The sequence below is a fragment of the Phoca vitulina genome, unplaced genomic scaffold (genome assembly GCF_004348235.1).
Source record: "Phoca vitulina isolate PV1807 unplaced genomic scaffold, GSC_HSeal_1.0 scaffold69, whole genome shotgun sequence".
NCBI classification, from domain to species: domain Eukaryota; kingdom Metazoa; phylum Chordata; class Mammalia; order Carnivora; family Phocidae; genus Phoca; species Phoca vitulina.
In genome coordinates this window covers 6,065,611-6,079,107 of record NW_022589772.1, presented here as the reverse complement: position 1 = coordinate 6,079,107, position 13,497 = coordinate 6,065,611, and the positions used below count along the sequence as shown (strand labels likewise).

The following is a 13,497-nucleotide window of genomic DNA, read 5'->3' as shown; positions in this document are numbered from 1 at the left end:
ATTTTATTTAAATTCAAGTTAGTTCATATATAGTGTAGTATTAGTTTCAGGGGTAGAATTTAGTGATTCATCAGTTACATATAACACCCAGTGCTCATTACATCAAGTGCCCTCCTTAATACCCATCACCTGGCTATGCCATCCTCCACCCCACTCCCTTCTGAAACCCTCAGTTTGTTTCCCAGAGTCCATAGTCTCTCATGGTTTGTCTCCCTCTCTTTCTTTATCTTATTTTAGTTTTCCTTCTCTTATTCACTTTTATAGAATATTTTTTTAAAGATTTTTTTTAAGTAATCTCTATACCCAATATGGGGCTCACACTCACAACCCCAAGATCAAGAATCACATGCTCTACTGACTGAGCCAGCCAGGTGCCCCTATAGAATATATTTTTAAATTTCAAGTTTTTAAAGCCATTGTAAGAAAAACTGCCATGAATAATTCTTATTCCATATTTTGTATTCTTTTATTAGTACTGCCTCCTTTATGGGGAGTTAGTGGGTTAAAAGCCATTAGTATTTTCAGAGTCTTTGGTACATGCAGCAGACCCTGACATTTAGAAAGGTGATATCAACAGATAAATTATGATAGCTAACTTTTTTTAGTGGTTACTATGTTATACCTGTTAGGTAGATAATACTATTCCCATTTTTATGTATAAGGAATCTGAGGCCCACAAGGTAGTTAAATAACTTGTCCAAAGTCGTGCAGTTAGTAAATAATTGGGCCAAGATTTGAATCAGAATGGTCTGGCTCTAAAACCTGCTCATGAGATTTTCCTCAGTTCCTGTTTCATACATGATAGATAATACAGAAAAATAAAGTCATGTTGAAAAGTTGAATAATTCCCACTGCCCTGTCCATAACCCCTTCCTGTGACTGGTCACTTGACTTGATTTTAAAGATACACTCACCACTGGCCCATCCTTTAATAACTCTTTACTGTAATTGCCTAGGCCATCCATCCTCAAGGGCCTAAATTTTAATTTAGTAAACCATGCATTCCTCCCCATTTCTCCCCTGGACAGAAGGTGGAGCCTGCCCTCCATGAATACCACCCCTCACCTCTTCCTAGCAATAGCAAGGATATAACATACGCCAAACCCATTGACATTCCCCTTTCCCTAGCAGAGTTGTGGAATGCATCTGAAATGGGAGCCCCTTCTGCTCTCCCTTCTCACTCTCTTCACCAATCCCTACCCCATAGCTGCCTGTGATGCTTACACTTAAATGGCTGTGTCTTTGTCTAGTGCTGTCCCTTGCTTTCGTCTTTCCCTTAGTGTTACTCCAGGACATTTCCCCCATTAATTGCTAATCTGTTTTTCTCACTTTGGGGTGATGCTATTCCAGCCCCCATCTCCTCTTTTAAGAAACAAACTTGTAAGTATACATGGAATCAGAGGTCCCCCATCCATTTGGTACCACTTCCATTTTACCTTCTTCTTGTGTTTCCTCACGAGCTAAGAGACTTTATTGCCTTTATGCCAGCCTTGTAGCTTGTGCAATTCAAATGTATTCCTCTGTAAAATCACAAACTGTTATGCATTATGGCTTTTCCAGGTGGCATTTGAATAGCTGAACTTTAAGCTTCTGAATGATAGAGATCTGCTCTTGCCAAATTACTTTCCAGAATGGTTTTACCAATTATACTCCTATCAGTAGTGTATAAGAGTGCCTATGAGACAACCTTAATAATTTTTTTCTGTCTAGTACAGTGACTATGGAATTGATGCTCAATTGATTGCCAGTTGGTTGGTTGATTTGGTCCTATCCTCTAATGATTTTCTTTTTAAAATGTAATGATTCCATTATCTCATGCCCTTCTGATGATAGCAACCATGGAACAGAAGTAATTTTTGAAAATATATTCTCTCTAATTAACATTATAAATGAACCACCCAGCCACTTAACTAAATCTTCATTACAAAGATTTATTTTTAATAGCAGTAATTCTTGAGGTTTTTTGGAGAGGCATCTTTAGTGTGATCTCTGATACATAGGCTCCTTTAATTTTAACAAACCAGATTCTCATTTTATGCATCAATGCTTGAGTTTATTTACCTTCATAATCTATCCAGGTCCAACTGCCCTTTGTTCCTTTAGCAGCTTCTGCTGGCCTTTAACCAAAAGTGTAGTTTGTGATGGTACTTGCTGCCCAGATGAAATGGGAACCGTAAATCCCTTGCTCTTTGCTAACCAAAGACAACCAAAGCAAATGTTATAAGGAAACAGGCTTTCACTAAATTCAATTTTTCATTTATTTTTTTAAAATTTTATTGAATCTGATGTAAACATTACATTTACTTATTAACTTGGAGACTTAAGCACCGCTTATGAGCAAGTGCTAGTCAGGTTAATAGAATTGGTTTTATGACAGTGAGTACTAAAATAAGACTGTAAGAAATTCTGTTAGCATTTACATCATCTTATAATTAAGTCAAATAACACTCTTCCTATATGTTAGGAGAACTGGCTGAATTGCTTCCAAATTTTCTTATGGTATATATGACACTAATGGAATATTGAAGGAGATCTTGGAACTTGAGGAGGAAAATGGTATTAAGAGTGGGACACTAGGGAAAAATTGTTTAGTGTATTCTGTATTTTGAGCTCTCTAGGACTTTGCTCATGAAGGAGAGGCCCTTCTCTGTCCATAATCTCACAATCTAATTGATGTAGTAAAACATTTCCTATATGAAAGATAGGCATAACAGTGCCTGTTTATATCAGATAAGTTTTTTTCTGTTGCAGGTGGTAGAAAACAGAAATTCAGCTGTCTTAACAATAAAGGAAAATTTTAGCTCACTTAACAAGAAGTTTTGAAGTAGAGTATCTCCAAGGTTAATCAGTTCAGCCAAATAAATGACATAGGTTCCTTCCACTTTCTGTTCTATCATACTCTGCCTAACAGCTTACTTTCAGATTAGTGCCCTTCATACTACCAGGATGGCTGCTGCAGTTCCAGAGATCACATGAAGATACCACAATGACCAGTAAAAGAAGAGTATGAACTCTCTGTTCATTTGTGTCCTCTTTTATCAGCAATGAAAACTTTATCAGGTGTCCCATACCCCCACCCTGAAAACACCCCTTACATCTCATTGGTTAGAATTGTTTTGTATGTATATATTTCTACTAGTACATTGGCAAGTGAAATAGGACCATAAAAGTAGTTAGAGTAGTGACTTAACACCCCTGCTTCCAAAGCACATTGGTGCCTGGAAAAGTTGGAGGGTGGGAAAATCTGAATAAAAGCAAGGTTCTTAGGGGCGCCTGGGTGGCTCAGTCATTAAGCGTCTGCCTTTGGCCCCGGGTCATGGTCTTAGGGTCCTGGGATCGAGCCCCACATCGGGCTCCCTGTTTGGCGGGAAGCCTGTTTCTCCCTCTTCCACTCCTCATGCTTGTGTTCCCTCTCTTGCTGTGTCTCTCTCTGTCAAATAAATAAATAAAATCTTTAAAAAAAATAAAAGCAAGGTTCTTTTAGGAAGGAAGAAATAGTTCCTGTTTCATGACCTCATGAGCTTATCCCCAGGATTAGTTGAATAACAGATTTGTAAGAAATTGATGTATTTGTTAAATGTAAGATGTATTTCTTAATAGGGAAACTAATGTTTTTTAGAGTTGTATAAATGAAAGATGTTGAGTATTTACATAATTATGGACATTTTAGAGCTAGAGGGACATTAATCTTTTAGGTCAGTAGTTTTCAAAGTGTGGTCTCTGGACCCCTGGGATTCCTAAGATTCTATCAGGAGGAACATGAGGACTATTTTAACAAGAGTATGAAGACTTTTTTGTCCTTTTCACTGTGTTGGCATTTGCACTGATGGTGGGTAAACTGCTAGTGCAGTGTACCAAATTGTCCTAGTAGTTGTATTCTTCATGTACTCAGGGGATAAAAAGCCAATTTTACTTAAGAATGGTCTCAGTGTAGTATTAATTTTATTAATTCTTGACCTTTGAGTGCACATCTTTTTAATGTTCTGTATGACAAAATGGGAAGTATACACAAAACACTTCTGTATGTTGAAGTAAGGTCATTGTTTTCAGGAAAAGCACGTGTGCAGTTGATTGTGTTGTAGGTTGAACTAGCTGATCTTTGCATGGAACACATTTTTATTGAAAGAACAACTGAGACAAACTATGGTTTTTCAGACTTGGGTATTTGGCAGGCATTTTCTCGAAAATGAGCAAAGTGACTCTATCACTTAAAGGAAAACTATTGGCAGTGTTTGTTGCCAATAAACAAATTTGAACTTTTCAAGTAAGAATTAGAATTAGAATTTGCATCTGCCACTATGAGCTTCACAGCTTCCCAAATCTTAGTGTTTTCTAATGAGATCAGTAATTATATTAATGTATATGATTTTGTATAATGAAATGTGTTAACATTTGGAAGTTGTGCAAATATCAGTGAACTAATATTTTCCAAATGACTAATGCATGATGTTACAATATCATGCATCGGTAAAAGATCCATTCAGAGGCAAGATAGATCAATGAGTTTTAATGTAATTGAGTACAAATAGTTAATTGATGAGGTTTCCGATTCTGTGTTGCAACTAACCTTAGAGTCTATCACTTATAGAGCTTTGGCATAGTATCAAAAAATATCCACAATTCTCTTAAAAGGCTATTAAAATACTCAATTTTCCAAATATATAACTTTATGAAGCCAGATTGTCTTCATATATTTCAACCAAAACAACATATTGCAACAGAATGAATGCAGAAGCAGATACGAAGATCCAACTATTTCAACCAAAACAACATATTGCGACAGAGTGAATGCAGAAGCAGATATGAGGAAGCTGTCTTCTATCAAGGCAGACATTAAAGAGATTTGCCAAAAAATAAAATAAAATAAAAACAATCCAGATAATTCCTCTTCACACTTTTTTTGTACTTTTGGAAAATGTAATTAGTTTTCATAATATATGTTAACATGTAATGGGTTCATTATTGTCACTTAAAATTTTTTAATTTAAATTTTACTTAGTTAACATACAGCACAATGGTATTGTCACTTTTAAATGAATGAGTAAGTAATTATTTTAAATACTAGTTTTATTTTATATGGTACGTATTGATAGATATAACTCACCTAAATAAAAGCTCTTAGAATCCTCATTGATTTTTAAGGGAGTAAAAGGGTCTTGAGACCAAAATGTTTGAAAACCACATCTCTATGGAGACCAATTCCATCATTTTATAGGAAAATGAAATGATTAATAAAGGATGCAGCTAGTTAGTTGCAGAAGCAGAACAGGAATCTTATTCTAGTCCTCTTTCCAGTATACCACTTTGATTTAAGGATTGGTGAGCTGTTAATATGATTTTGTAATTTTATTCATCCTAGTAGACACAATTAAACTACCAAATAGAAATAGTGATACTAGATTGTACTCATGTATCTTTCCTACCATCTTCAGTCCAATTGCCAAGTCAGAAACATTCTCACTGTATAAACCACAGCAGAGGAGACAATGATGAAGAAGGACAATGAGCTAGAGTTAGTTATTTTTAGATACTAAATTGGAAAATCCATGACATCAGGATCCTTGTCTTACATATCTTTGTATTCACCACAGTATATAGACTGAGTCCTTGCATATAGTTGGTTCTCAGTAGCTAATCGAATGAATTTTGAATTTGGGGGAAGGTAGATTTAAATAGCATCAGAGACAAGATCTAGAATCAATGGAATGAGTTACAGGAACTCTTGGTATCAATAATTTTCTGACAATTAAGCTATTTAATAATGGAAATGCCCCATTACTAAAAGTGCTCAAATAGGGAATGTATGCTACCTTGTCAGAAATAAACAAGAAGTGTCTTTTAATTGTAAAATTCTATTGTTCTGGTTGTTAGAAGGAAAATTCTTTCTTATTGAGCTCAAATCTGCCTCTTAATAAATTTTAAGTAACTTTGAGATATAATTGACACACAGTAAAATGTACATATTTAAAGTATACAATTTGAGGGGCGCCTGGGTGGCTCAGTTGGTTGGGTGTCTACCTTCAGCTCGGGTCATGATCCCAGGGTCCTGGGATCGAGCCCCACATCGGGCTCCCTGCTGAGCGGGGGGAGTCGGCTTCTCCCTCTCCCTCTGTCTGCTGCTCCCCCTGCGTGTGCTCTCTTGCTCTCTGTCAAATAAATAAATAAAATCTTTTAAAAAAAAAGTATACAATTTGAGGAGTTGTGACCTATGTAAATGCCTGTGAAACCATTGATACATTAAAAATAATGAACATATATATCACCAGAAAAGATTTTCATACCTCTTTATAGTCCCTCCCTCCCTCCCTACTTCCATCCTTCACTCCCAAGTAACTACTGATCTGCTTTCTTATATTTGTTTCATTTTCTAGAGTTTATATAAATGGAATCATACAGTATGTACACTTTCTTTGTTCTGTCTTCTTTCTCTCAGCATTTGAGAGTTATCCATGTTGTGGTGTGTATCCGTAGGTCATTATTTTCTTGCTATGTAGTATTCCATCCTATGGATATGCCACACTTTGTTTTTCTAATTACCTGTTAATGGACATTTGGGTTGTTTACAGTGTGTGGCTTTTATAGGTAAAGCTGCTAAGAACATTTTAATGTTTGCATTTTTTTAAAAATTTTTTTCTGGCGGGCGCCTGGGTGGCTCAGTTGGTTAAGCGACTGCCTTCGGCTCAGGTCATGATCCTGGAGTCCCTGGATCGAGTCCCGCATCAGGCTCCCTGCTCGGCAGGGAGTCTGCTTCTCCCTCTGACCCTCCCCCCTCTCGTGAGCTCTCTCTCATTCTCTCTCTCTCTCAAATAAATAAATAAAATCTTTAAAAAAAAAAAAATTTTTTTTTCTGGCTACAAATTTATTCAACACAAAACATCTCCGGCTTTACTGAGGTGGCTGACCACGTCCACGACCAAATCCGCCTCTAAACTGGAACTCAGTTGCTGACCCAGCCCCGGCCTCAGCTTTCTTGTCGGCACCAGGAGGCACAGCGCTTCGTCTGTAGGTGTCTGTGTCAGCTTCCCCTCGTGTGAGTCTTGCAGATTGCTCTCCCTCCAGACCTTTGGGCCGTGGTCGGCCAGTCTCAGGGCGGCTGCGGCGCAGAGTGGCAGGCACAATCTCGGGGGGCAGGTGGAGGTAATCACGGAGATACTGGAAGCCCTCGTTGGTAAGGTACCAGTAGAAATGTCTCCAGGCAAACTGTTCCTTTACGTAGCCTCGTGATTTGAGAGACTGCATGGCCTTCATGACGTGAAGGTTGGGCACATTCTTGTCTGCCAGCTCAGGGTGTTTGGGCATGTGGACATCCTTCTTGGCCACCATCATTCCCTCCTTGAAAAGGAGTTCATAAATGGCAATTCGGTACCTCTTGGGCATCAACATCTCGGCAGCTGCTACGTCAGGGGCCGGGGCTGGAAAGGAAGGGGCATGCGCAGCCTGATGTTTGCATTTTAACAGTTATTTTATTGAAGTGTAATTTACAACAAGTGATATGCACTGATCTTAGGTGAACAGCTCAATTGTTTTTTTTTTTTAATATTATTTATTTGTTTGACAGAGAGAGCGCGAGAGCAGGAACACAAGCAGGGAGAGCGGGAGAGGGAGAAGCAAGCTTCCCGCTGAGCAGGGAGCCTGATGTGGGGCTCAATCCCAGGACCCTGGGATCATGACCTGAGCCAAAGCCAGATGCTTAAGCGACTGAGCCACCCAGGCACCCCAGCTCAATTGTTTTTTTAACAATTGTATACACAGTAACCACCAAGCAGGTCAAGATCTAGAACTTTTTCTATTAAGCTCCCTCATGCCCCTTACCTTTCAGTGTCTTTTGTGTCTTCTCTAAGAAATCTTAAACTCCAAGGTTGCAATAATATTATCATATGTTTTCTTCTAGAATCTTTATAGTTTCAGATTTTTTTCTATGTAGATAACCAGTTATTCCAGTACTATATATTCAAAAAAATCTCCTTTTTTAATTAATTTACTTTGATGGCTTTATTGAAAATCAATTGAATGTGTATGTACAGGTCTTGGATGGAACTCACTAGTCTGTTCTGTTGATCTTTTTATATATCCTTATGCCAATATCCTACTGTCTTCATTATTTTGGCATTATAATAACTCTTTAAATTTTGTAGTGTGACTCCTTTGAATTTGTTCTTCATGATTGTCTTGACTATTGTCTTGGCTATTGAGTCCATATAAATTTTATATATTTTTATTTTTTGATCTTTAATATTGAATTTTTATTACTTTTTTTTAGTTTCATTTCTTTTTGTTTCAAGTTTTTAGTTAAATTCCAGTTAGATAGCATATAGTGTAATATTAGTTTCAGGAGTAGAATTTAGAGATTCCTCACTTCCATATAACATCCAGTGCTCATTTTTTAAAAATTTATTTAGATTTAATTAGCCAACATATAGTACATCATTAGTTTCAGATGTAGTGTTCAATATTTCATCAGTTGCATATAACACCCAGTGCTCATCACATCACATGCCCTCCTTAATGCCCATCACCCAATTACCCCATCCCCCCATCCACCTCCCCTCCAGCAACCCTCAGTTTGTTCCCTGTAGTTAAGAGTCTCTCATGGTTTGTCTCCCTCTCTGATGACTTTCCATTCAGTTTTCCCTCCCCTATGATCCTCTGCCCTGTTTCTTATATTCCACATATGACTGAAACCATATGATAATTGTCTTCCTCTGATTGCTTATTTCACTCAGCATAATACCCTCCAGTTCCATCCATGCCAATATAAATGGTAAGTATTCATCCTTTCTGACGACTGAGTAATATTGCATTGTGTATATATAGCATATCTTTATTCATTCATCTGTCGATGGACATCTCGGCTGTTTCCACAATTTGGCTATTGTGGACATTGCTGCTATAATCATTGGGGTGCAGGTGCCCCTTTGGATCACTACATTCATCTTTGGGGTAAATACCTAGTAGTGCAATTGCTGGGTCATAGGGTAGCTCTATTTTTAACTTCTTGAGGAATCTCCATACTGTTTTCCAGAGTGGCTGTACCAGCTTGCATTCCCACCAACAGTGTAAGAGGGTTCCCCTTTCTCCACTTTCATACCAACATTTGTTGTGTCCTTTCTTGTTAATTTTAGCCATTCTGACTGGTGTGAGGTGGTATCTCATTGTGGTTTTGATTTGTATTTCCCTGATGCTGAGTGATGTGGATCATTTTTTCATGTGTCTGTTGGCCATTTGTATGGCTTCTTTGGAGAAATATCTGTTCATGTCTTCTGCCCATTTCTAGACTGGATTATTTGTATTTTGGGTGTTGAGTTTGATAAGTTCTTTATAGAGCTTAGATACCAGCCCTTTATCTGATATGTCATTTGCAAATATCTTCTCCCATTCCATAGGTTGCTTTTAGTTTTATTGACTGTTTCCTTTGCTGTGCAGAAGCTTTTTATCTTGATGAAGTCCCAACAGTTCATTTTTGCTTTTGTTTCCCTTGCCTTTGGAGACCTGTCTAGCAAGAAGTTGCTGTGGCCGAGGTCGAAGAGGTTGCTGCCTGTGTTATCCTCTAGGATTTTGATGGATTCCTGTCTCACATTGAGGTCTTTCATCCATTTTGAGTTTATCTCTGTGTATGGTATAAGATAATGGTCTTGTTTAATTCTTGTACATGTGGCTGTCCAATTTTCCCAGCACCGTTTATTGAAGAGACTGTCCTTTTTCCATTGGATACTCTTCCCTGCTTTGTCGAAGATTAGTTGACCATAGAGTTGGGGGTCCATTTCTGGGTTCTCTCTTCTGTTCCATTGATCTATGTGTCTGTTTTTGTGACAGTACCATACTGTCTTGATGATTACAGCTTTGTAATATAGCTTGAAGTCCAGAATTGTGATGCCACCAGCTCTGGTTTTCTTTTTCAACATTCCTCTGGCTATTTGGGGTCTTTTCTGGTTCCATACAAATTTTAGGATTGTTTGTTCCAGCTCTGTGGAAAATGTCGATGGTATTTTGATAGGGATTGCATTGAATGTGTAGATTGTTCTGGGTACCATAGACATTTTCACAATATTTGTTCTTCCAATCCATGAGCATGGAACGTTTTTCCATTTCTTTGTGTCTTCCTCAATTTCTTTCATAAGTATTCTGTAGTTTTCTGAGTACAGATTCTTTGCCTCTTTGGTTAGATTTATTCCTAGGTATCTTATGGTTTTTGGTGCAATTATAAATGGGATAGATTCCTTAATTTCTCTTTCTTCTGTCTCATTGTTAGTGTATAGAAGTGCAGCTGATTTCTGTGCATTGACTTTATATCTTGCCATGTTGCCGAACTCCTGTATGAGTTCTGGCAATTTTGGGGTGGAGTCTTTTGGGTTTTCCACATACAGTATCATGTCATCTGTGAAGAGTGGGAGTTTGACTTCTTATTTGCCAATTTGAATGCCTTTTATTTCTTTTTGTTGTCTGTTTGCTGAGGCTAGGATTTCTAGTACTGTTGACCAACAGTGTTGAGAGTGGGCATCCCTGTCATGTTCCTGACCTTTCGGGGAGAAGCTCTCAGTTTTTCCCCATTGAGAATGATATTCGCTATGGGCTTTTCGTAGATGGCTTTTATGATATTGAGGCATGTTGTCTCTATCCCTACACTGTGGAGAGTTTTAACCAAGAAAGGATGCTGTATTTTGTCAAATGCTTTTTCTGCATCAATTGAGTGGATCATATGGTTCTGGTCCTTTCTTTTATTAATGTAGTGTATCCCATTGATTCATTTGCAAATGTTGAACCACCCTTGCAGCCCAGGAATAAATCCCACTTGGTCATGGTGAATAATCCTTTTAATGTACTGTTGGATCCTACTGGCTAGTATCTTGGTGAGAATTTTGGCATCCATGTTCATCAGGGATATTGGTCTGTAATTCTCCTTTTTGGTGGGGTCTTTGGTTTTGGAATCAACACCCAGTGCTCATCACAAGTGCCCTCCTTAATACTCATCACCCATTTAACCCATCCCCCCACCCACCTCCTGTCCAGCAACCCTAGTTTGTTCTCTATAGTTGAGTCTGTTTTATGGTTTGCCTCTCTCTCTTTTTTTCCCCCGTTCATCTGTTTTGTTTCTTAATTCCATATAAATTTCAGATTCATCTTGTCAATTCCTACTAAAAAAACTTTTGAATTTTTGATAGGGATAGCAACAATTCCATGGATTAATATAGGAAGATTGAAATCTTAAAATTATTGATTTTTCCAATCCATAAACACAGTGCATCTCTTGATTAATTTAGATGTTCTTTAACTGGGTCATCATAGAGTCATGCACAGCATTTGCTCACTTTCTTCCCGTGCATATGATTGTTTTTATAGTAAATGCTATTACTTAAAAATTGTACTTTCAGTTGCTTGTTGCTAAGATACAGACATATGATTCACTTTTATATTGAACTTTTTATCCTAAGATATTACTCATTTTTTCTTTTTTCTTTTCTAGGGTTTGATTTTTGCACAGTTCTGTGAGTTTTGATAGATCCATACAATAGTGTAAGTGTAATCTATAATCAAGTTATAGAACAGTGTTGTTAAATTTATTTATTAGTTCTAGTAGTTACTTTGTATTCTCCATGTACGTAATTATACATCGGCAAGTAAAGAGACTTACACTTTTTCCTTTTCAATTCCTCTGCCTTTTTGTGCTGGCTGCCTTATTGGACTGACTAGAACCTCCAGTACAAGTTTAATAGAAGTGCTAAGAGGAGATATCCATTTTTGCACTCTATCTTTTGGGGAGGATATTCAGTATTTCACCCTTATTTTAGCTTTAAGTTTTTCATCATTACAGATTGAGGAGGTCCTTTTCCATTCCTATTTCCTGAGATTAAAAAAAATAATGTTAAATTTCATCAAGAAATAATTTGCACCAATTTAAATGATCATATTGTCCAGAGCTCAGCTGAGCTCTTAAGTCTGAGTAGCCAACTAAAACAAGCCAAAATGAAAATTAGAGTCAAGTCTTTAATTGCTTACTTTGTCTCACTGATGAAGAAGCTTCAAAGAAAAAGCTCTCACAGTTTTATGGACCTAGGGGCCCAGGGGCAGAAGAAGAGAAAGAATAGGAGTGGAAAAGTACTGGGTACTGAGTCAGAATGGAGAAAAGTGTCTTCAAATTTTACCCCACTTCCTCTGCTATGAATGTTGCAACAGGTGTTTGTGTGGACATGTGCTTTCATTTTCTTGGATAAATAATCAAGTAATGGAATTGCTGGGTTGTATCCTAAGTCTATTTTTAACTTTACAAGAAAATTAAAACCTGTTTTCCAAAGTGGTTGTACCATTGTACATTCCACCAATGTATGAAAGGTCTAGTTGTTCCTCACTGTTTCCTGCATTTGTAGTTATTTTAACCATTTTGGTATCTTGAGTATTGCAATCACCTGGTAGTTTTCATATAGTTCTCTTTTTATTTATATTTAGTAAAATTTACTGTCTTTGGTTTACTATTCTATGAGTTTTGATAAAAGCATACAATCTTGTAACCACTGTCATAATCAAGATTCAGAGCAGTTCCATCACCTCAAAATACGTTCTCATGCTGCCCCTTTATAATGAGCCCCCTCCCCCAACCTACCCACAGTTCCTGGCAATCACTCATCTATTTTCTTTTCCTGTGATTTTACCTTTTTTCATAATGTCATATAGATTGAATCATCCCGTATGTAACCTTTTGAGTCTAGTTTTTTTCTCATTAACATTATACATTTGCAATTCATCTATGTTGTGTGCTTTAGTAGGCCATTTCTTTTTTGTTTTCTTATAGGTGAGTAGTAAGAGCTCTTTATATATCCTGGATACAACATCTTGTCTAATCTAATACATACATGTTTTGTGGATATGTTCTCCCATTTGGTAGCTTGCCTTTTCAATTTTGTAACTGGTATTTTCAGAGAGTAAACGTTTAATTTTGGCACAGTCCAGTTTATCACCTTTTTATGGTTATGGCTTTCTGTGTCCTTTATAAGAGATCTTTGAGTACCCCCAAACTCATCAGGATTTTCTCTCACGTTTGCTTCTAAAAGTTGCTTTTATAGTTTTAGCTTTTGACTCATTTAGTTATTTTATGTATGGTATTTGTTAAGAATACTGGTTCAGTTTTTTTCCCATTTGTTTAACTAGTTCTAGCACCATTTATTGAAAAGATGATCCTTTCCCCTATTGAATTACCTTGGTACCTGACTCATTTAGTTATTTTGTATATGGTATTTGGTAAGAATACTGGTTCAGTTTTTTCCCATTTGTTTAACTAGTTCTAGCACCATTTATTGAAAAGATGATCCCTTCCCCCATTGAATTACCTTGGTACCTTTGTTGAAAATCTACTAACCATGTATGTGTGGGTCTATTTTTGGACTCTGATCTGTTCTATCGACCTATATGTATATTCTTAAGCTAATATCACACTGTCTTCATTACTGTAGTTTTATAATAAGGATTTAAATCAGGTAGTGCAACTTCTCCAAATCTGTTCTTTTT

At 37.1% G+C, this 13,497-nt stretch overlaps 2 protein-coding genes across 3 annotated transcripts in view; one reads left to right on the top strand and one right to left on the bottom strand.

Moving 5' to 3' along the window:
- COL4A5 (collagen type IV alpha 5 chain) overlaps positions 1 to 13,497 on the top strand; it is a 225,875-nt gene that overhangs the window by 5,072 nt on the left and 207,306 nt on the right. The gene's annotated exons all lie outside the window — the stretch shown is intronic.
- Positions 6,842 to 7,383, bottom strand: LOC116624677 (40S ribosomal protein S10-like). The gene has a single exon (XM_032392789.1). It carries the CDS (start codon positions 7,381 to 7,383, stop codon positions 6,886 to 6,888), a length of 498 nt encoding a protein of 165 aa, XP_032248680.1. The 3' UTR covers positions 6,842 to 6,885.